Raw genomic sequence first — 24832 nt, forward strand, 5'->3', positions numbered from 1 at the left:
GGTTAAAGAATTAATCCTAGGGCTGAGAAGGTGGCTCAGTGGTAGAGCGCTTGCCTTGCATGCCTGAGGCCCTGGGTTCGATTCCTCAGCACCACATAAGCAAAAAGAAAAAAGCCAGAAGTGGCGCTGTGGCTCAAGTGGTAGAGCACTAGCCTTGAGCTGAAGAGCTGAGGGACAGCGCCCAGGCCCAGAGTTCAGGCCCCACGACCGCCCCCCCCCCCAAAAAAAAGAATTAATCCCAAGGGCTGGGAATGTGGCTTAGTGGTAGAGTGCCTGCCTAGCATGCACAAAGTACTGGGTTTGGTTCCTCAGCACTACATAAACAGAAAAAACCAGAAATAGTGCTGTGGCTCAAGTGGTAGAGTGCTAGCCTTGAGCATAAAGAAGCTCAGGGATGGTGCTCAGGTCCTGAGTTCAAGTCCCAGGACTGGCAAAAAAGAAAAAAAAAGGAAAGGAAAAGAAAGAATTAATCCTAGCATCCTCCCATTGCTACTCCAGAGACCTGCCACACTTACAGCTTCTAGCCTAAGAAGAGTTCTAGTGTTTTGGAGTTTTTTTTCCTTTATTTTTATTTTTTTAAACTTCAATTGGGTTCCAAGTTCTTCTTTTCTTTTCTTTTTTTTGGCTAGTCCTGGGGCTTGCACTCAGGGTCTGGGTGCTGTTCCTGAGCCTCTCAAGCATTCTACCACTTGAGCCACAGTGCCCCTTCTTGCTTTTTCTTTTTCTAATTCTATTATTTTTATTAATAGAAAATTAACCATGAATGGCTGGGCTTAACTTCTCTCTTTTTATGCTTTTTCTGAGTAGTTTATTGGAGATAAGAGATTCATGGACTTTTCTGTCAGGGCTGGCTTCTGAACTGTGATCCTCAGATCTCAGCTTCCTGAGTAGCTAGGATTACATATGTGAACCACCAGTACCCGGCTCTCTTTGTTTGAATTGCCAAAAAGAAAGAAAAAAAAGAGAGAAAGTTCACATCTAGACAGTTTGTAAAGCACTTCTACACTCGCTTTTATTCAGTGGAAGTAGAGATCTTGGGAGACAGGAGAGCCTGACGTGAATAATAGAGCTTTCATCTAAGTTTTTCAAGTGGGCATTTAAAATTGCTTTTTTTGAGCTTTCAATAAGTAAGTCATTGGTGTTGAGATAGAATTGGTGAAAATTCTCTTTTTGAGCTTTCAATAAGTAAGTCATTGGTGTTGAGATAGAATTGGTGAAAAGCTTGCAAAAACAAGAATATCTAAGCCAAGAACTGGTGTCTCACGCTTGTAATCTTAGCTACTTGGGAGGCTGAGACCTGAGGATCATGGTTCAAAGCCAGCCTGGGCTAGAAAGTCCATGAGATTCTTATTTCCAATTATGTACCAAATAATCAGAAGTGGAGTTGTGGTTCAAAGTGGTAGAGTGCTAGCCTTGAGTGAAAGAGCTCAGGGACAGTGCCATGGTGCTGGGTTCAAGCCCCATGACCACTATCACAAAAAGCATGTTTAAAAGTACCAATCTACTTCCTTTAATAAAGATACCATGGGCAGTTAGTAAAGAGCATATTAAAATCACATGAAGTTTTCAGTTTCTTTGGTTTGAAGGTCTGGTTTGAAGGTCTATTATGCTCTGTGAATATTCCACAAAATAGAAGTATTTATGGACACAAAAACAGCATCCATCTGGAGATCTGAGTTCTACTAGGAGCAATACTTCAATTAGCTGTGTGGACCAGGCTTGATCACACCACCTTTTCAGGAATTATGTCCTCATTTGCACAATTAAAACTTTGTATAAAGCAAGCACCAAGGTCTCTGAATGTGGTTTAGTGGTAGAGTGCTTGCCTAGCAAGCATGAAACTCTGGGTTCCATTCCTGAGCACAACATAAACAGAAAAAACCAGAAGTGGCACCATGGCTCAAGTAGTAGCCTTGAGCAAAAGAAGCTCAGGGACAGTGCCCAGGCCCTGGGTTCAAGCCCCAGGACTGGCAAAAAAAAAAAAAAAAGAAAGAAAGAAAGAGAAAAAGGCATTAAACACCCCAGCTGACTGTCAGTATGAATGTTCCCTTCCCTGCCTCTGAGAAGAATCTCTACTGCAGTATTGTGGTCAGGTTAACTGCAGGGACTTGAAAGGCTAATCCTGCCCCTGAGTACTTAGGTTAAGAAGGACAGATCCATAAGAATACAATTCTATAAAAAAAGATGGGAAGGCTGGACACCAGTGGCTCATGCCTGTAATCCTGGCATGAATGAAACTTATGCTTCCCAGTTACTCTATGCCCTACCATATTCTGCAAGTAATGAAAACAACTCATCTCCAAGCAGTTCACATGCATAATAAACCTTAATGCTAGTGCCTAACATGGTGGCACTTCTCAGCCTCCATGTACATTCTTAAAGCATTGCTATAAACCAGTTCTCAGAACTCTTTGCTTTTTCCTCTGGTAATGGTCCATGAGAATTTCTTCAGCTTCTGATAGAAAGTGATCTGGGAATGTCATTTCTGAGCCTGGCAAATGGAACAGGTTGAGGCAGGATGAAGAGCTGAACTGATAAAAATGAGCTGAAACCCTATCATCACCAAGCTATACCAGAGTGCAGTGGCATGCCAGGAGGCATGCCTGGAGGCTTCCCTGGTGGAGGAACTCCTCCTTCCCGCGGTGCTTCCTCTGGGCCCACCATTGAAGAGGTTGACTAAGGCACCCTAAACATACATGTAGCATTGTTCCACACAATAAAGCATTTAAAAGCCCAAATTTAGTGACTTGTATAGCAGTTTTTAAAAGTTAAGCTGCTGTAGTAAATTAATGGGCATTCTCAATACTTGAATATGGAACATGTACACAGGGAAACATATGAACATTGCACTTTATAAAGCACTGTATTGCAAGTGGAAAATGCAATGTCTTAAATAAATATATTTAAAATGGGCAAAAAAAAAATCAAAGATGAGCTGAATTTGAGAAAGGGGTATTCCAGGTATCTTTGCAAGGGATTTTTGGTTCATTCTATTCCTTGCATACTGAAGCTCTAGTTTTCAAAATTTCACTATGAACATGACTCACTTGGAGACAACATCAAAGTGGTGATTCCCCCAAAGAGTTTTGGCTCCAGCATCTCTATAGTAGAACACTGGAAAGTATGCTCTAAACTCCTATCTCAAGCAACAATTGTGATGTGATTGAGACACTTTAAGAAACAGCACATTAGCAGCAATGAGTTTAGAATATGAATGGGAAATGGTGACTCATGACATCAGCAATGACCAGAGAGCCTAGATCCTCAGTCCTGGCTTGCTACTGCTGTTCTCTTAACTCACTATTTCTCCATTCACTTCACTAAAATCGCAAAACTTAAAATTTTCAGGATTAATGCCTCCCTCTTGTCTGGGCTATTTTTTGTTTTTTGTTTTTTTTTGGTCAGTCGGTAGTAGGGCTTGAACTCTGGGCTTGGGCACTGTCCTTGCGCTCTTCAGCTCAAGGCAAGCACTCTACCACTAGAACCACAGCGCCACTACCGGTTTTCTAGTGGTTTACTGGAGATAAGAGTCTCACGGACTTTCCTACCTGGGCTGGCTTTGAACCTCGATCCTCAGATTCCAGCCTCCTAAGTAGCTAGGATTACAGGCATGAGCCACCAGCACCCGGCTTATTGTCTGTGCTATTTTGACTTAGATATATTTTTGTTTTTCTTTCTTTCTTTCTCTTTTCTTTTTGGTTGGTCATGGGGCTTGCACTCTGGGCTTGGGCACTGTCACTGAGCTTTTCAGCTCAAGGCTAGTGCTTTACCACTTGAGTCACAGCTCCATTTTTGGTGTTTTGTGGTTAATTGGAAATAAGAGTCTCATGGACTTTCCTGCTCGGGCTGGCTTTGAACTCTGATCCTCAAATCTCAGCCTCATGAGTAGCTAGGATTACAGGCATGAGTCACCAGTGCCCGGCCAGGACGTAGGGCCTAAACTCTGGGCCTGGGCACTGTCCTTCATCTCTTCAAGCTAGCTCAAGGCTAGCACTCTACCACTTGAGCCACAACGCTACTTCCGACTTTTTTTTTTCTGCTTATGTGGTCCTGAGAAATCGAACCCAGGGCCTCAAGCATGCAAGGTAAGCAACTCTACCACTGAGCCACTTTCCCAGCCCTAACTTAGATATACTTTTGAGGTAATAAAATAAAAATTCTTGCTGGGCACCAGTGGCTCGCACCTGTAATCCTAGCTACTCAGGAGGCTGACATCTGAGGATGGCAGTTCAAAGCCAGCCCAAGCAGGAAAGTCCATGAGACCCTTATCTCCGATAAACCACTCAGAAAACTGGAAGAGGTGCTATGGCTCAAGTGATAAAGCATTAGCCTTGAGGAGTGGGGGCCGGGGTCCAGGTGCAGAGTTCAAGCCTTATGACCGACAAAAAATAAAAAATAAAAAAATAAAAATTCTCTTTCTTTAAATACATCCTATTTTTTCTATCTCTAGAGGATGTTAAATGAATTTTTTTTGGCTTAGATGTGTATTACACTCTGTGAATATTCTATAAAATAGAAGTAGCTATGGACACAAAAACAGCATCCATCTGGAGATCTGAGTTCTACTAAGAGCTCTACTTCAATTAGCTGTGTAGATCAGGAGTGGTCATATCACCTTTGGGACTTAAAAATCCTCATTTGCGCAAATACAACTTTGTATAAAGTGAATACCAATCACTCTAGCTGTCCAGCTGTCAGATGAATGTTCTCTTGCTGTCTGTGAGAAGAATCTACTACAGTATTGTGGTCAGGTTAACTCCAGGGAGAATGGCTGAAGTGTGGAAGCAGGTGCAAGAAATGAGCAAGAACACATATCACCAGATTACTAATAGGCAAATCACTGAGTAGTCAGCTGAGTAAAATACCTTCTGCTCCTATCAATATCTTCAAATTTCATTCACAGCTAGTCTTCCCTTACTGTTTATTAATGTGGATCTTAAATATTACTTTTTTCATAAAAAGAAGTACTCTCCCCTTCTGGTTTTAAAAATGATTTATAGACCACAGAAACTATGAGGTTCTCAAGCCTGATAACTCAGTGAATTATTTGACCAAGATAACTCAGCTGGTTAGTGGCAGACAGTTCTGCAGGCCAATATTTTTAGACCTGGGGAGTAATGACCACTACAGGGTTAAGATCCCGCGTCTTAACTATCACTTTTAGGCAAATAAAACATTAAATAAGAACTGTCAGCTGTATTACGCATAGTCAGCATAAACCATTGTTATTCCTGAGACCTGTTTGCATGAATGTGTGTCCATATATGCATAAAATGGATTGTCACAAAAAGTCTATTGGTTTACTAAAATTTTAAAGTTTGGGGAAACTGCTGTATTCCACTCTGAGACTTCAAAAGTGATTCAGAACATCTGAGCTGGACTTTCAAAAATCTATTTTAACCTTATTGGGGCCAGAGAGAATTCCACATTCTCTACCAGATTTTTAAAGCAATATTATCTCCAGTATTTTTTTTTTTTTGAGACGGAAAATAAAAACCTGAGTCTGTGAAAAGTCTTACTTCAAAGGAAATGTCACAAGCAAGACAATGTGGATGATATATTCATTTGTGATGTAGTCTTTTGAACTGAAATGTGGAAGTGGAAAAGGCAAAGGATAAGGAATTGAATTTATAAATGGAGGAAAAGACCAAAAAGCACAACAGTGAAAATGGTTAAGTAAATTATGACACCAAGTTTTGTGATAGTCACACAGTCACATAGCACTTGGTTTTATTTTGAGCCCATTACTCTTCCAGTTTCCAGAAAGGCTTTCCCCCCCTGGCCTAAAATATTCTCTTCCCTAACCTGGACTCCAAGAATGACAGTATAGCAGAGATCCAGAGCATTCTTAAAAGGTATAGGTCATGATGGGAAGTTCTTTTAATGACTAAGCAAATGAAGTTTCATTATGTCGAGGAATTTGAGGAAGTCCAAAAGTCCATGTTTTAAAAATATATTTCCTATTATCAATGCACACCTACTTTCTAGAATAAAAACCAAAGCCATGTGGGTATGTTGTTTACCATCTATGTGTTGTTTCAAGATAGGTCAGGGTGTTTAGTTGTCTTGAAAAGGCTTCCATCAGGAAACCAAGTGGCAGAATTTATTAAGGTGTCTGGATTCTACAGTTTAAGATCCCCTCCATCCCCCCTGTAGTACTGAGGTCTGAACTCAGGGCCTTATACTTGCTTGACTGGTTTGCTGTTTACAAGTTGGAGCTCTACCACCCGAGCCATGCCTCCATCCCCAAATAATCTGAATACTAAAGGTAAAAATCAAAATCTTGGCTTGTTTAAAATATATCAGGGATAAGTTTGCTGTAATCCGTTGAACTTTTTACATTTAAATTTTATTGTCAAGATGATGTACACAGGGGTTACAGTTACATAAGTTAGTACATTCCTTGTCGAACTTGTCACCCCCCCACTCTCATTTTTCTCCCACTTTCCCTCCCTCCCCAACGCCCCCTACCCCCGTTGTTGTTTTTAGGTACTATGTGATTTCTTTTTTCTTTTGTGTTTTTGGTTCACACTATGGTTTATCCCCTGTTGTCACTGTATTTGATTTGATACCCTGGGTATGGTATATACATTTGGCTGAATTAGGGAAGGGAAGGGGGAAAAAATGGTGAGACAAAGGACAAAGTTGGGGAATGAGCGTAACCGCGATACTCACATAACCACATGTTGGAAATGGTCTGTAAATCTTTTGAACTGTTTTTGTTTGGTCCTGGCTATGCTTAGCACTTGAACTTTGCCCCCCCCCCCAAGCATTTTGTTTGTATTTTGGTTTTTGAACTAGGTCTCTTGGGGGGCTCTTCTTTCTCAAAGGCTGGGCTTAGGGGTGTGGCGTACACCGATCCTTTTATTCATTTTTTGAGAAAACCCAGACCGTAAGCTCCACTTTTGGTTTCGTTTACATCTGACGATCTCTTTCCTCTCCACTTCCTCCCCCCCACCCCGCCCTCTGCCCTGGGAGGGGAAACTGACTCCCAATTCTCCAATTCTTTGCGCTCAGCTGGTTTTCTGGTTTTCCCCAGGAGGGGCTTCAGCCCCAGTGGGCGGAAATCTCTGGAGCCCAAAGTAATTAGCACCTGTCACCAAGGCGCCACTAGCGCCCTGCCTGCCTGAGCCTCGCGTACCCTCGAGTCTCCGAGTCTCTGCCGCGTCGCCGCCTGCAGGTAAGGAGCGGTCCCCACTGCCCTGAGTAAAGGCTGAGGCTAGACCCTCTGGCGATGGAGAGAAAAGGGGGCAAAGAGTGGAACGCGATGTTACTAGTTATTGCCGTTGCAACAATATGTCTGGCAACAATATAGCTGGCCTTTGGAAAAGGCATGGCGACGTGGATGTATTGCTTTACTGTCAGCCTTATATGCTTATGTGAAATGTGATCTGGAGGTGGATTAGCTGGAGTGATAGAGAAATTCCTAGTCTGGACTGATTCTGGATGTCTAGGTCTGGCATTTGGGGTAATTCATGCTGCTATGGTCTCCTTCCTGCCCTCAGATACAGGACTCTGGAGCCTAAATTCATTGCTCTATCTGTTCAGAGGACCTTAAAGGCATTGGAGAAGCCTGAGTGAAAATGTTAAAAATAGTTCCTAGACATCTTGACATTGTCCTAAATAAAAGCTCACATGCCTCCCCCCTCTCTCCCCCCCCTCTTCCCCCTCTTTCTTTTTCTCTTTCCCTCTTTTTTTGTCAATCCTGGGGCTTGAACTCAGGGCCTGGACACTTCCCCAGAGCTTCTTTCACTCAAGGATAACACTCTACCATGTGAGCCACAGTGCCACTTCTGGCTTTTTCTGCGTATGTGGTACTGAGGTATTGAACCCAGAGTTTCATGCGTGGTAGGCAAGCACTATACCACTAAGCCACATTCAATACTCCTCCCCCCCCTTTTTTTTTTCCAGTCCTGGGGCTTGAACTCAGGGTCTGGGCACTGAGCTTCTTTTGGCTTCTTTGCTCAACCACTTGAGCCAGAATACCATCTCCACCTTTTTCTGTTTATGTGGTACTGAGGAATTGAACTCAGGGCTTCATGCATGCTAGGCAAGCACTCTATCACTAAGCCACATTCCCAGCTCAGTTGTCTTATAAAAAGGAGTAAGAAATTGGGCTCATGCCTGTAATCCTAGCTACTCAGGAGGCTGAGATTCGAAGCCAGCCTAGGCAGAGAAGTCTGAGACTTGTATCTCCAATTAATCACAGAAAAAGTCAGAATTGGCACTGTGCCTCAAGTGATGAGTGCTAGCTGTGAGCAAAAGGACCTCAGGGACAGCAGCCAGACACCAGGACAGGCAAAAATAAAAGAAAACAAAAAGGAATAAGAGAACAGATATTCTACTATTTTTAATCTGAATAAATTACTGTAGATGCATTTTCTTTTCCTTTCCTTTTCTTTTCTTGAACTCATGGCCTGGACACTGTCCCTGAGCTTCTTTTTGCTCAGGCTAACACTCTACCACCCAGGGCTTCATGCATGCTAGGCAAGCACTCTGCCACTAAGCCACATTCCCAGCCTATAGATGTGTTCTCTATTAATTAACTATCCTTATAAATTTGTGTGTGTGTGTGTGTGAGAGAGAGAGAGAGAGAGAGAGAGAGAGAGAGAGAGAGAGAGGGAGAGAGAGAGACAGCACTAGGACTTGAACTCTGGGTCAGAATGCTCTCCTTTAGTGTTTTCATTCAAGGTTGGCACTTTACCACTGGAGCTATAGCTCCACTTCTGGCTTTTTGTAGGCTAATTAGAGATGAGAGTATCAAAGAATTTCCTTCCTGGACTGGCTTTGAACTGAAATCTTTATATCTTAGCTTCCTAAGCTAGCTTGAATTACTGGCATGAGCTGTTAGCACCCAGATGCTTTCTAATATTTTTAATATATTTTTTTGGTTGGTCATGGGGCTTGAACTCAGGGGACTGGGTACTCTTCCTGAGCTCCTTTGCTCAAGGCAGCACTCTAGCTTTTTGAGCCACAGCACCACTTCTGTTTTCTTAGTGATTAATTGGAGATAAGAGTCGGGAACTTTTCTGCCCAGGCTGGCTTCGAACCACTATCCTCAGATCTCAGCTTACTGAGTAGCTAGGATTGCAGGTGTGAGCCACTGGTGCCCGGCTTTTAATTGTTTTTCCCCAGCCTGGAGGCTTGAACTCAGGGCAAGGGCACTCTCCCTGAGTTTCTTTTGCTCAAGGCTAGCACTCTACCACTTGAGCCACAGTGCTACTTCTGGTTTTTTCTGGTATGTGATACTGAGGAATGAAACCCAGGGCTTCATGCATGCTAGGCAAGCACTCTATCACTAAGCCACATTCCCAGCCCTAATTTTTTATTGTTATTATAAAGAGGGGTTACAGTTACATATGTCAGGTAATGAGTACATTTCTTTTTGGACAATGTTACCGCTTCCCTTGCTTTCTCCCCGTTTCCCCTCTCATTCCCACCCACAAGTTATATAGTTCATAGTGAGTACCTCTAATAAGTTTTAATTTATACATTTCATCATATTGGCTAACCAAATGAGATAAATCTCATATTGCTAGATCTAGAGGTTATGTATAGTAGTTCATGACTTTTGTTACATGTAACACTTTGGGACATTGCTAGCTATTTACTCATATAAACTCTTAGAAACCTAACTACTGAGTTAGTGTCTAAAAGGCCTTTAGTGAAATCTGAAAATTGCTCTCCAGAAGGGATGTCAGTTGATCATGAATATGACCAAAAGTATTTAAGGAGAACTATGGTATCATGCAGAAGAAATCAGCCTTTTTCAGTGGAAGAAGGCAAGACAGCAGTTAAGAGTGGTCTTTAAGAAAGCCACCAACATTCTGTGGGGAACTGAAGCAAATGTAAAAAATATGTCTCAGTGTGACTAAGGGGAAAAGTGTTTGGGCACAGGACTTAGTAAAGCTTGATAGAGCTTGATATTTTGTAAAGATTCAATAGGTCAACTCTTTTTTACGGGGGGAGGGATAGTGGTGGTGCTTGTCCTAAGGATTGAATTTAGAGCCTAAATGCTGTCCATGAACTTCTTTTGTTCAAGGCTGGTGCTCTACCACTTAAGCCACAGTTCCACTTCTGGCTTTATTTTTATTTATTTATTTATTTTGTAGTTGAACAGGGATAAGAATCTCACAGACTTTCCTGGGGGGTTGGCTTTGAACCTGGATCCTCAGATATTAGTCTCCTGAGTAGCTAGGACTACAGGGTGAGCTGCTGGGGCCAGCTTAGATCAATTCTCTTATAACTTAGTCTTACTTTGTTTTCCTCCTGGCCAGCCAACCCTGGGAAGAGAGGAATGCTATGGCTTCCATAGCATAGTACTGGACTTCCCCTAGGGACAAACCCACTTCCCTATCTCTGAATGATACATCATTACTTCCCTAGTTCACCTTTACTGCTCTGTGAATGTCTTTTGTTCTTATGAGAAATCCACACTTGGTTACAGTGACTTACTGGAAATAGGAGCATTGTTGTTGTCTACATTCTTTTCTTAGGCTAATTACCCTGGTGTGGGGTCTAGAAGTCAAAGAGTGTTTATTTACACAATAGTTTCCATTCTTGTCCCCCCCCCCACTCCCCTCATTAGTGACTGTTGTATTCCAAGAGAACGGAGTCTTGCTGGACAAAAGATGATGACAAAATAGGTAATTGTAGAATCAGATCTATTACCTTATTATCACACCTAAAATTTTCTACCAGATGCATTAAATGATAAGAACTGCACAAGACTCTCCTATAATCATTGGCATCATTAGGCATGATCCTTCAGGGATTTCCAGTCCCTTGGTTTTATTCAGTAATGCTTTGCTTAGAGTTAGTGGTAAAATGCTCCAGTTTGGGACCCCAAAAAGACCACCAGAGACCAAGATCGATGTAATCAGCAGCCAGGTATTAATTGTGAGCTAGCTCGGTCCTCTGCACACACAGCAAACAACTGGTGACGCAGAGAGGCCCCGAGCCTAGGATTTGCAGCAGTTTTATACAGTCTTTGGGGAAGGCTGGGGCTTTGCACTCATCATATCATCCCTTGACAAATCAACAGACACCACAGGAAAATCATAAACCGTCTCTAAAACATGATTTGTGTGAGCAATGGTGGGAAGGAATCTAGAAAGGGTTATTGGTCAGATCAAGGGCTGTGGTAAGGGAGTACGTGCAGAACTGCTGGACTTTCTGGTTAGATATTGGTCACCACTCCTAGGTGGGGGTTGTCTGGAATCTCAGACAATTCACCTTCGGCTTATCTTAGGCAAGCACCATCTGCAGTTTTCCAAGAACTGTTTGCACGTAGCTTTCTGCAGTATTTTCTGGCTTTAGGACTGCAGTAGGTTAGAGGCTAAATTTCAGAATAAAATGAGGTCCCAGGTAAATTATTGGTCAGGTCTTTCAGTAGTATCTTATGTGTTTTTCTTTTTTTAGCCAGGCCTGGGGCTTGAACTCAGGGCCTGGGCCTTATTCCTGAAGTTCTTTTGCTCAAGGCTAGCACTCTACCACTTGAGCCACAGTGCCACTTCTGGCTTTTTCTGTTTATGTGGTACTGAGGTATTGAACCCAGGGCACTCTACTACTAAGTCACAACCCCAGCCCCTCTTAAGTGTTTTTCTGAAGCCTCATGTGCTCTCAGGTCTAGATGCTATACCTCCTCTCCATCTATAGGGAGGATAGAGAGAAATAAAAATTGTGTTTCTGGTACTAGCAAGAGGACAATGACATATTTTGAGCATCATTTTGGGGAGGGGAGGAAAGGGCTATGTAGCCCTGGCTGGCCTTGAACTGGTAGTGATCCTCTTGGCTCAGCCTTTCAAGTGCTGGTGCTAATACACATATCTTTTTTTTTTTCTTTTTTTTGACACTAAGGGTTCATACTATTACTCTTTGATAAGAAAACCAGTACTATAAACAGACAAAGTGGTAATGCCCAAAGAACTGAACACTAAACAAATCGATGAAAAAATTCCTGTTTTAATTCTTGGCAATCCAACTAGAAAACAGTATTAGTGTCTGACTCTGGTGGCTTTTGTAAGGAAACGCCCACCTTGCAGGCCTAATCTCTGCCCTCAATGGCAGCACCTGTGCCCACTTCCAGCCTCCAATATAAAAGGGGCCTCCAAAGAGCCAGACGGCGCCATTTTCTCCCTTTCCTCATGAGAACTTGGCCTTCTCTGTTCTGCTGGCAATAAATCTTTCCTCCTACTTAATTTCAGTCCGTGTGGTCTTTTAGGTTACTTTCTTTGGGTTACTTCCTTCCCAGGTTTTACATTTTCTCCTTCAGTTTATGCCTATAATCCCAGCTACTCAAGAGGCTGAGATTGGGGGACCATGATTTGAAGCCAGCTCAGACAGAAAAGCCCATGAGACTTTCATCTCCAATTCATCAAATAAAAACCTGAAGTGAAGGTATGCCAGCCTTGAGTGAAAAGCTAAGGAAGGGTGTGCTGGCTCTGAGTTCAAGCTTTAGTACAAGCACAGTGAAAAGAAATAGGTAAACACGTAACCCATATTAGCACTAGGTAAAAATTACAATGTTATGTTAACAGTTTTCAGCATGTGTCAAGAACTATTCTTTCTCCTTGATTTACAATTCCCTTTAGGAAAATGTATCCTCAAGGCCTAGCCTGGGCTTAGTATACAATAACTACTAAACAAATGCTTGGTGAATATACAAATAGGTATGGAAACAATATTATACATAATAAGGGAAATAAATATCATAGGACAATTAAATAAGATGTTTGTGAATATTATGCAGCAACAGATATCATAATCTTAAATAAAATCAGTATTTAATGTATAATAAGACAATAGTAACTTTTAAGGATTAATAGGGAAAAAGACTGAATGAATGCTTATTTTCTGAAATGCTCATGGTAACTGCACAGTTTCTCAATCTTGACTCTATGGACATTTTAGACCAGATGTGTCTTTGCTGTAAGGGTGCTGTCCTGTGCCTTGTAGGAGGCTTAGCTGCATGTTTGGTCTCTAATTCTTATTTCCAATAGCAACTCTCCTCCATTACCAACCTCTTTTGACAACCAAAATGATTCGTGGGTCATGGTTTGAAGCCAGCCTATGCAGGAAAGTCCATTGAGACATTTGACTCCAATTAGCCACCAAAAAGCCAGAAATGGAGGTATGGCTCAAGTGGTAGCATGCTAGTTTTGAGTGGAGGAATAAAAGCTCAGGGCTAGCACACAGACCCTGAGTTCAAGGCCCAGAACCAGTACGTGCATGTCTGCATGTGCACACACATACACAAATGCATCTAATGATTTAGGCTATCAGGATATTCTCAGTCTGTGACTATTGATAGTAATATTATCTTTTTACACATATTCTTGTGTGTATATGTTTATTTGGAAGATTATGGTATTGCTTCCTGCCTAAGCTGACATCTGGGCCACAATTCACCTATTTTAGGCTTTTCTGTACTAGCCTGGGTAGCAGGTGCAAGCCATTGAGCTAAACTCTTGGTTCAAAAAGGTATCTTATCAACTTCTCTATCCAGGCTCACCTTGAACCACAGTCCTACCAATCTCAGACTCCTCATTAGCCAGGATAAGTGAGCTACCTGTTCCTAGCAACATTTAAAATATTAACAGATTACCAAGTTGCCCTAAAAAATAGTTCTTCATGTTCCTATCACTACTTCATGTTCCTACCACTAGTGGGGAAGAAAGCCTATTTAACCATATCCTTACAAACACTAAATATGAGGAATATTTATGACTTTGGTCAAGCTAATAAATGAAAGATGGTATCATATTTTAAATATACTTTTAAAAAGATTTTATTAGCATAAATTAGTAGTGCAAAGGGGATTTCATGGTGGTGTTTTCATAGATGTATACAATGTATCCCCTAATCAATTAAGTATATATTTTTTATTGGTAAATGAACATTCTCTGCTATGTTTACTTCTTTTTAAAATTTTATTGTAAAGATGCTGTCTGGAGGGGTCACCGTTACATGAGTAAGGCACAGAACATTACTTGTTGATCATTGTTACCCCTTCCCTTCCTTGTTGTTGTCCCATTATCCCTTCCCTCCCCAATGTTTACCTCTTATTTGTTATTCTCTGTGCTAAATATATAAACCTTTCCCTCATTTTCCTGTTTTTTTTTTTTTGGTCCGGTCGTGGGGCCTGAACTCTGGGCCTGGGCGCTGTCCCTCAGCTCTTCAGCTCAAGGCGAGCGCTCTACCACTTGAGCCACAGTGCCACTTCCGGCTTTTTTTCTTTTTGCTTATGTGGTGCTGAGGAATCGAACCCAGGGCCTCAGGCATTCAGGGCAAGCGCTCTACCACTGAGCCACCTTCCCAGTCCCCCCCTTTTTTTTTGTATTTCTTATTGATTTTTCAGGAGCTACATAATTATATATAAAATTGTATTAAAACTGTTCATCTGCTTTATACATGTATAACATTGATTGTGAAGTTGGAGAGACACTAAGTGGGAAAACTGACTTATCGAAGTGTGTAAATATATGTACAACACAAAGGAGGAAATACATTTACAATGGACAATGCAAATCTTTTACTCCTCTATTTGGATATAAGCCCAAAGATAAGAATGATATCTCTTTCTTGCTCATTGCTCTTTTTTCACTGCCTGAAATAGTGTAGTGTCTTGTGCAGTTCAGTGTTTGCTGAATGAAAGAATTAGTAAAACTTTAAAAATGGAGGCAGCAATCCAGGAAGATACTTCTGGAAAAGTAACATGAGACAGTTATACCTTAATATAAATTGGCTCAATCTAATCCTTTCTCCTTCCCACCCTCTGACACTAGTGAATGATCACTGAGAACATAGGCTGTACAATTTGAAGTGAGATGCAGAAGGTAAAATTTTGAAGAGTGAACCTGGGATAGTAAAGTGGAAATGTTTTTTTTTTTTTGTTGTTGGTCATGGAGGCCAAATTCTGGGCCTGGGCGCTGTCCCTCAGATCTTCAGCTCAAGGCCAGTGCTCTACCCCTTGAGCCACAGTGCCATTTCCAGCTTTTTTCTGCTTATGTGGTGCTGAGGAATAGAACCCAGGGCCTTATGCATGTGAGGCAAGCGCTCCACTACTGAGCCACCTTCCCAGCCCATAAAGTGGAAATCTTGAGTAGTTAAAGGATAACATGAACATACATGAACATATTTGATTGTAGGCGAGAAAAGGCATTGGAAGGTGGGAGGAATGGAAGTTAACTCCTTTTTTGCCTTGATATTTTTGCATGTTTGGGTTTCCAGATATGTTGCAATGAAAAGCCATAAAATAGCTGTGAGGATTTGGGTATAATGCCTTCTTCTTGGCTTTACTTTGAGTGCCCATTACATTTTTTTCCAGGGCCTATAACTAATTTTAATATGACTCTCATCATATGGCTTTAATGGGTCTGGGCTATTAAATGAAGTTATTGAACTTCCAAATCATTTGCTATGTTTCCACACAAATCAGTCCTAGTCTGGTTTTCAGTAGTACTTTAGTTTAGAAGTAGTTTATGCATAATTTTCTAACTTATTTTTAGGAGCTACTTATATATTAAAACTTTAATCTTCTAATACTGTCACATGGTGTGTTCACTTGAATAAATCACTCTTCTTTTTTATCTTTTCTATTATTAGGTAATTCCAGAAACATGAGGATACTTAGTATCTTTATATTTACAGCCTACTATAATTTACTTAATGGTAAGTAATCAAATCCTGTCATTATTTTCTGTATTTTAAATATTTTTAACCTTAAGTTAAAAACTAAAATAGTAATTTTAAGTGGATGTCATTTTCTTATAGGAAAATACTTTTTTTTTTCTTTTCCAGTGTAGGGGTTGAGCTCAGGGCTTTGCTCTGTCCCTGAGCCTCCTTGTGCTCAATGCACTCTATCACTTGACCCAGAGAACCTCTTCCAGCCAGAAGTTTATTGGAGATGAGAGTCTTACAAACTTTCCTGCCCCAGATGGCTTCAAACCGTGATCCTCAGATCTCAGCATCCTGAGTAGCTAGGATTACAGGTGCCATTGGCATCTGGCAATAAATTATTTTTTTCCCTTTATTTTATAAACAAGTCAGCCCTGTCTATATAAAGATAAAGAAATATAGGCAATCCAAAATTAGCAGATTACCCATTTCCCAGTTATAATTACTGGAAATTTCTGTGGAAATAGCCTATAGTAATACTTCAGCTTGTTTGTTATAAACAAGTCTGGGAACATTCTATATATATTGTTTATGACTTTTTTTTGTCTTTTGTGGGGCTTGAACCCTGGGCCTGGGCGCTGTCCCTAAGTTCTTCAGCTCAAGGCTAGCACTTTACCACTTGAGCCACAGTGCCATTTCCTGCTTATGACTTTCAATGAGATAGCTTTCCAATAAAGTTTATTTTTTTGTGCCAGTCATAGGGCTTGAACTTGAGACTTGTGTGCTGGCCCTAAGATTTTTTGCTCAAAGGTTAATGTTCTAGCATTTGAACTATGGTTCTACTTCAGGCTTTTTGGTTCTTAATTGGAGATAAGAGTCTCATGCCTATAATCCTAGCTACTCAGGAGGCAGAGACCTGAGGATCATGGTTTGAAGCCAGCCTGGACAGAAAAGTCCATGGGACTCATCTCCATTAACTGCTCAGAAAAAGCTAGAAGTGGCACTGTGGCTCAAGTGGTAGAGTGCTAGCCTTGAGTACAAAAAGGTTCAATGGCCAGGACCTGAGTTCAAGCCTCAGGATGAGCAAAAAAAAAAAAAAGTCTCAGACTTTTCTGCCCAGGCTGACTTTGAACTGCAATCCTCAGATCTCAGCCTCCTCAGTAGGTGGAGTTACAGGAATGAGCCTCCAGTTTCTGACTTCAATGAAGCTATTCTAAAGAACAATTCTAACATACATGGAAATCGTCAAGGTGACCCAGCATTGTCAACATCCTGAGACGCTGCCTAAATTTCTGGCCAGAGAACCAATGAAAATTTAAGGCAATAAGAAGGAAGGCCAATAGATGCTACTATTCAGTCTATTAAAAGCATGTAGGTGTTCAATCAAGGGACATTCTGGAGGATACTAAGTCTTTCTAGTTATAATTACTCCATTATTATATATTTTTATAGTAATATATTTATGAGTTATGACAACTTGCTTAGTTAATGTTATTTTATTATTATAACATACGAAAAAGGGCTGGGAAGGTGGCTCAGTGGTAGAGCACTTGCCTTGCATGCATGAGGACCTGGGTTCGATTCCTCAGCACCACATAAGCAGAAAAAAAAAAGCCGGAAGTGGCACTGTGGCTCAAGTGGTAGAGTGCTAGCCTTGAGCTGAAGAGCTGAGGGACATCGCTCAGGCCCAGAGTTCAGGCCCCACGACTGGACCCAAAAAACATACGAATAAGATATGGTGTTTGAATAGGTTTCAAGCCTATTGAATAAAATATGTTTTTTTTGTTGTTGTTGTTGGTTGTGGGGCTTGAACTCTGGGCTTGGGCACTGTCCCTGTACTTTTCAGCTCAAGGTAAGGACTCTACCACTTGAGCCACAATCCCACTTCTGGTTTTCTGGTGGTTAGTTGGAGATAAGAGTCTCAGGGACTTTCCTGCCCAGGCTGGCTTTGAACCGTGAACCTCAGATCTCAGCCTCCTGAGTAGCTAGAATTACAGGCATGAACCACTGGTACCCGACTAAAATATGTATTTTAAGGAAGCAAGTCCTTCAATAAAATGATCATGTAACTCACCAAGTGATATGATTTTAGGCTCTACACAGTTTGGAAATGTTCTGAGAAATTTACATGTTCTGATGGTTGTTCATCTTCCTTTGCAGCATTTACTATCACAGTGTCCAAGGACCTATATATTGTAGAATATGGCAGTAATGTGACGATGGAATGCAGATTCCCAGTAGAAAATCAATTAGACCTGATGTCATTGGTTGTTTACTGGGAAAAGGAAGAGAAGCAGATTATTCAGTTTGTAAATGGGGAAGAGGACCCGAAGGATCAACACAGTAGCTACAGGCAGAGGGCCTGGCTATTGAAGGACCAGCTCTTCAAAGGAAATGTTGCCCTCCATATCACAGATGTGAAGTTGCAGGATGCAGGTGTTTATTGCTGCATGATCAGCTATGGTGGTGTAGACTACAAGCGAATTACTTTGAAAGTCAATGGTAAGAATTATTAGAGATAAACAATTCTTTTTTTTTATTAAAAATATCCCAAAGTGTTGAGAGAGCTCTTTGTTCTTAGAAGTCTAGACTTTCCAACAGAATGACAGCAAGCTGTTCATTCATTCATTCATTTCATTCATTTATACACTCATATGAATGAACACACTTGAGCAAAGAAGGAACCTTTCTTGGACATCTTATCCTTGTCAACTACTGGAGATCCAGGAACCAAACAACACAGAGTCATGTACTATAGTAAGTTTTCCAAAAAAAAATTCCTGATTTTGCTCTTTTATATGGTAAACATAATACTTATATTTTCAAATAATACATATACTATGGCAGAGATGAAAATGAATTGCAAAAATGCCCCTCCTCCCTTCGCTACCAATAACCTTCTTCCCTTCACCACCATATTGGCATGCAGATATAGAAACCACTGTTTGTATGTTCCTCCAGGAACTTTTTTTATCCATTTACTATTATTGTACCATTAGTCATACCACATTTTCCTGCCTTTGAACCTCTTTGAACCAAATAAATATATAAAACTAATGCAATTGTTAAGTTTAAATTAAAATAAGGACTTGACATCTATCTAAGACAGCATAAAATAGTCATATGGAGAAAACTAATATTGCACAGAAATAGAACAAATTATGCTTACCAGGCATACATCATCTCAAGAATCTATACTGATGTTATGTTGAAGTGTAAAAGAGGAACTGTGAGTGTTAATTCCTGGGGTACTGACCCACAAATATGTCATCAGATCATTTGAGTTCAAACTTTGGGTTGGGATTAGGTAAGGGGAGAAAAATACCCACCACCACTGCTTTCACTGTTGAATTTCATAGAATTGAGATCTGCAAGGATTCCGGGCATGTGTAGTAATCCTAACTCCCACGAAAAACAGAAATCCCCACCAAGGGTCATATACTTCCCGCAGTGATACCTTTATCATTTGGAACTTTGTTGGATAGTTGAAATTTCTCTATATTGAGCTGAATCTGTCTTCTTTAGACATAGCTTTGAAATTATGTGCCTACTTCTTTTTTTTTTTTTGTCGGTCATGAGGTCTGAACTATGGGCCTAGGCGCTGTCCCTCAGCTCTTCAGCTCAAGGCTAGCGCTCTACCACTTGAGCCACAGTGCCACTTCCAGCTTTTTCTGCTTATGTGGTGCTGAGGAATTGAACCTAGGGCCTCATGCATGCAAGGCAAGCACTCATTGTGCCTACTTCTTTTGTTACTAGTATTTTGACTAGGATTAAACAGTTAAATAATTAAACAGTTAAATAGAATTAAATAATTTCCCCTTAGTCTTTTCATTCCTGAACTGTCATCAATAATATAAGCATGAAAAATTTACATTTATCATAAAGGTCACCAATTACTAAGAACTCAAACATAAAAAATTAGGCACTGGTAGCTCATGCCTATAATTCTAGCTACTCAGAAGGTTGAGATCTGAGGATGCAGGTTCCAAGCCAGCCCAGGCAATAATGTCTGTGAGACTTTTATCGCCAGTTAAGCACCAAAAAATCCAGAAAAGAAGCTGTGGCTCAAGTGGTAGAATGCTAGTCTTGAGCATAAACCTCGAGGCCCTGAGTTCAAACCTCACCTCAGGACTGGCAGCACAAAAAAAAAAAAGAAAAGAAAAGAGCATAAAACTACATAAAGATTACTTACCTATTTTATGATATATTACTAAGTCATTGATGCTGGATCAAATAATGCTATTATTAAGAAGATAGACTTGCTGCATGTTGGCTGCTCATGCCTGTAATAATCCTAGCTTCTCAAGAGGCTGAGATTTGAAGATCACGGTTCAAAGCCAGCCGGGGCAGCAAGTTTGTGAGACTCTTATCTCCAATTAACCATCAGAAAGCCGGAAGTGGCACTGTGGCTCAAGTGGTAGAGTGCTTGCCTTGAGCTGAAGAACTCAGGGACAGCACCCAGGCCCAGAGTTCAAGCCCCATGACCAATTGAAAAAAAAAAAAAGGAAAAGATGTCACTTATTGACATTTCCAGCTTTTTTTTTCAGTCAATCAATAGCTATCAGGTATCTATTATATTCTATATTCTAAATTATTTGAAGAAATCATCAAACTTTTAAGCCCATGAATAGTCAGCATTTTTAGACTGAGCTAGCAGAAAACACACCCACACACACACACACACACACACACACTAAAATATTATTTTGGCAGTTGGAAACAAGGAAGAATAGAGTTTAAATTTCTAACACAAGCATCTCTTCTAAGTCTATTAGGAATATGTAGGGAGTGGCCAGGGAGTAGTCTTTACAGTAAGGAAGATATTCCAAGTTATATATGTTCCATGTCTTTTTGACACAGTAGGAGATTTTCTGATATTGTTAGTTTTTCCAGTGAAAGAATCTTTTTGTTGTTGTTGTTTTTTTGTTCTGTCATGAGGTTTGAATTCAGGGCTTGGGTGCTGTCCCTGAGCTTTTGTGCTCAAGGCTAGCACTCTACCAATTTGAGCCATAATGCCACTTCCAGCTTTCTGGTAGTTAATTGGAGGTAAGAGTCTCATCGAAGTTGTTCCTGTCTGGGCTGGCTTTGAATTGGGGTCCTCAGATCTCAGCCTCCTGAATAGCTAGGATTACAGGTGTGAGCCACCAGCATCCAGCCAGTGAAGGATTCTTGATGGAACAAAGCAAATAAACAAACAAAATGGAGGATTTGATTTGTTTGACCATTCCATTTTATGTTAGAAATGACTAAATTGTATTCTTGTCATTTACATGGTTTGGGGGACATAAGTTGAGTTAGACCAAGAGTCTGAAACTTTGATCTCCTGAACAAATCTAGCCATGAAGCTTACATACACAGAAACAGTGCTACTTATGGAAGTGTAGTGGCTGGAATGTAGAAGTTTTACATCCAAGGAAGTGAACTCCTGAGTCACCTCCTTATGCAAATGATTTCATAGTAATTGCTGGACTTCTCTTCCCATCACTGCAAATGTGTGGTAACTCAGCTTCCCCCTGGGGAGTTTACTCATCATGGGGTTTTAAAGGTGAGGAATTTTAAAACTGAAATTTGAAAGGGTGTACTTTGGGGTTAACTCAATTGTCACTATTACTTTGGGTGTTATTACATCTTTCCTGAGTAGCTAGGATTATAGGTGTGAGCCACCAACACCCAGCTAGGTATCGAACTTTCAATTGAAAATGTTTTTCTTTAATCACTGAACTTAATATAGTTTTGGGAATTTTCATTCAGGGAAAATGAGATGGCCATTTAATACTGTCAGAAGCTTTAATGAGATCGAACAACTGAAAGAACAAAGTATTGCGTAGTTATCCTTATAAAGCTATTTTAGCCGGGTACTGGTAGGTCGCCTGTAATCCTAGCTACTCAGGCGGCTGAGATCTGAGGATCACAGTTCAAAGCCAGCCCAGACAGGAAACTCTGTGAGACTCTTTTCTCCAATAAACCACTAGAAAACTGGAAGTGGTGCTATAGCTCAAGCGGCAGTGCGCTTGCCTTGAGCTGAAGAGCTGAGGGACAGCACCCAAGCCCAGAGTTCAAGCCCCATGATTGACAAAAAAAAAAAAAAGCTATTTTAATAACATGGATCAGAGATTAACTGTTATTCTCCACCAATTACATTCCTCCCCTAAGAAACTCCAGCTCTATTTAAGTATTCTCTATAACATCTATCTTTATCTAATATGTTGGGTAGTATATCATGTGATGTATTTTGATTACTGTCCCTTTCCTCCTCCTAGAACATAAACTCTACAAAGCCAGGGATTTTTGTCTGTTTTATTATCAGATATATTTTTTATTATCATATATATTTATATCATATATAGTAGAGTAATAGTGTGACATGAACACATAAAAAGTATTTGTTGAATGAGTGAATGATTTCCTCAAGTAAAACTGGCCTAACATTCTTGAAACATGAACATAAAAAAGTTGAAAATTTATTTCTAAGGCTGTTCAGGAACTGTCAGTACTTTCTTAGGAAGAGGAGGAGCAATTCTATTATTACTGCTGCTCCTACTACTGCTAGCAAGAAGATATTGACACTAATGTTGCACTTGGTATGTGTTAGGCCCTGTATTAAGCTTTTTGCTCATATTATACGTTTGTTTACTCTTCAACTTGACTAGGTCCTTCATTACATCTAAGATGAGTATTTTTTTGCATTTTACTACACTTAAAATGTTAATGTGTCTTTCAATATAAGGTATCTTAGAGTCAATGTTACATTGCATTATCCTTCCCATTTTAATAATGAGGAAATGATATTTGAAGGTTAAGCAGTTTACTAAAGTCCATCCAGTTTGTAAGTGGCAAAGTGAGTTTCTAAACTCAGGCAGCCTGACTTTGAAGTGTTTGCCCTCAAGAACTGTATTTTTCTGCCTATTTTGCACTTCTGGAGTCTGTAGCAAGTTGTACAATGGTTTAAAAAGTAGTAAGCATTTATTGGTATTGAACCAATGTAGGTGGTCAACAAACATTGCCCATCTGCTAAACCAGGGATTTGCAAAAAGTTTTGGTTACCTACCCTATCTAAGACCATTTTAAGGTAGTGTGTATATAACTGTACACTATATAACTATAGGATGTATATAAATATACTTCATATAATATACAAATTGTGTCAAGAGAAATTGCCATTCTGTAAGACAAAAGAATATAATTATCATCAGTTTCATATGGATTGTATGAAATCTAATGCATCAATCATAAGTGTTTTTTTTTTTCCTATCATGGGGCTTCAACTCAGGGCCTGAGCACTGTCCTTGAACTCTTTTTTTTTTGCTCAAAGCTAGCACTTTACTATTTTTTCTTTTTGGACAGTCCTGGGGTTTGAACTCAGGGCTTAGGCACTGTTCCTGAGCTTCTTTTGCTCAAGGTTAGCACTCTACCACTTAAGCCACAGCACTACTTCTGGCTTTTTCTGTGTATGTGGTACTGAGGAGTCAAACCCAGGGCTTCATGCATGCAAGGCAAGCACTCTACCACTAAGCCACATTACCAGCCACACTCTATGACTTTAAGCCACACCACCATTTCTGGTTTTCTGGTGGTTAATTGGAAATAGCCTCAAATCTCAGCCTCCTGAGTAGCTAGGATTACAGGTATGAACCACAAGTGCCTGGCATTACAAATGCATTTTAAATGTATAAAAAACAGACATTTTGGAGGGAGAAAATTTAACTATACATTAAAAAAATTTTTTTTTGTTCCAGTCCTGATGACCTTTGTATTGTCCCTGAGCTTTTTTGCTCAAGGCCAGAACTCTACTCCTTTAACCTCAGTTCCACTTCTGGCTTTTTAATAGTTAGTTGGAGATAAGAATTTCATGGGCTTTCCTGCCTGGGCTGGCTTCTAACTGTAATCCTCAGATCTCAGTCTCCTGAGTGTTTAGAATTACAAATATGAGCCATTGGCACTGGACTAGCAAGCAATACTTTAATGTCTTGCTAATTGTAATGCTTAATTATCATTAAATAATATATCAAGACAAAATGTTTCTTAGAGTAAAATTAACTATTAACACATGTATGTGGTCTCTGTAGTACTGAAATTTTAGGCAACACTTTTCAGGTTCAATTAGGTACTTACTGTTTTAACTTCATAATATGGGTGACAAAATGCTACTTCTGATATTTTTCTTTTGGTTTCTGTTTTATATATTAGTATTGTCTTCAAATTCTGTTTCTTTGTGGGAAGCTTTAAAAAAAATTTTATGGGCTGGGAAGTTGGCTCAGTGATAGAGTACTTGCCTCGCATGCATGAGGCCCTTGGTTTGATTCTTCAGCACCACAGAAACAGAAAAAAGCCAGAAGTGGTACTGTGGCTCAAGTGGTAGGGAACTAGCCTTCAGCTGAAGAGCTGAGGGACAATGCCCAGGCCCAGAGTTCAGCCCCCATGACCAACCAAAAAAATTTTTTTAAATTGTAAGGATGATGTGTAGAGGGGTTAGTTACATAAGTTAGGTAATGAGTGCATTTCTTTTTAAAGAGTGTTATCCCCCTCCCTTGTTTTCTTCCAGTTTTTTTTCCCCTCCTGACCCTTCTCCTCCCCCCCCCCACTTTTTTTTTTTTCTGATCCAGGTACTTCAGTTCAGGGCTTGAGTGCTGTCCCTGAGCTTTTTTACTTAAGGCTAGTTAGTGCTTTACCACTTGAGTCACAGCTCCATTTTTTTGTGTGTTTTGTGGTTACTTGGAAGTAAGAGTCTCATGGACTTTTCTGCTTTGAACTGTGATCCTCAAATCTCTGAGTAGCTAGGATTATAGGCCTGAGCCACTGGTGCCTGGCTTGTGGGAAGCTTTTTTTTTTTTAATTGTGAAAATACTGTAGAGAGGGGTTACAATTACATGGGCAAGATAATGAGTACATTTCTTTCTTTCTTTTGGTTCCAGTCATGAGGCCTGAACTCTGGGCCTGGGCGCTGTCCCTCAGCTCTTCAGCTCAAGGCTAGCACTCTACCACTTGAGCCACAGCACCACTTCTGGCTTTTTTTTCTTTTTTTTTTGCTTATGTGGTGCTGAGGAAGCAAACCCAGGGCCTCATGCATGCAAGGCAAGAGCTCTACCACTGAGCCACCTTCCTAGCCCCTAGGAAGCTTTTTATTTTTTTATTTTTTTTTTTTTATTGTAAAGATACTATACAGAGGGTTACAGTTACATGAGTGAGGTAATGAGTACACTTCCTCTTGAACATT

At 40.4% G+C, this 24832-nt stretch overlaps 1 protein-coding gene across 3 annotated transcripts in view; it reads left to right on the forward strand.

Annotated features, from left to right (window-relative positions):
• The first annotated feature begins 6978 nt into the window (after positions 1-6978).
• Cd274 (CD274 molecule) overlaps positions 6979-24832 on the forward strand; it is a 29513-nt gene continuing 11659 nt past the window's right edge. Inside the window, exons 1-3 of one of the 3 annotated variants that reach the window (XM_013026441.1) lie at positions 6979-7180; positions 15607-15672; positions 17779-18120. In XM_013026441.1, coding sequence (XP_012881895.1) covers positions 15621-15672; positions 17779-18120 — 394 coding nt within the window. In that variant the 5' untranslated portion in view covers positions 6979-7180; positions 15607-15620. Of the gene's footprint in view, positions 7181-12398; positions 12485-14796; positions 14838-15606; positions 15673-17778; positions 18121-24832 lie in introns of those variants that run through there. The other 2 variants (XM_013026442.1, XM_013026443.1) reach the window with 2 other exon arrangements.

Source organism: Dipodomys ordii, unplaced genomic scaffold (genome assembly GCF_000151885.1).
Source record: "Dipodomys ordii isolate 6190 unplaced genomic scaffold, Dord_2.0 Scaffold93, whole genome shotgun sequence".
NCBI classification, from domain to species: Eukaryota; Metazoa; Chordata; class Mammalia; order Rodentia; family Heteromyidae; genus Dipodomys; species Dipodomys ordii.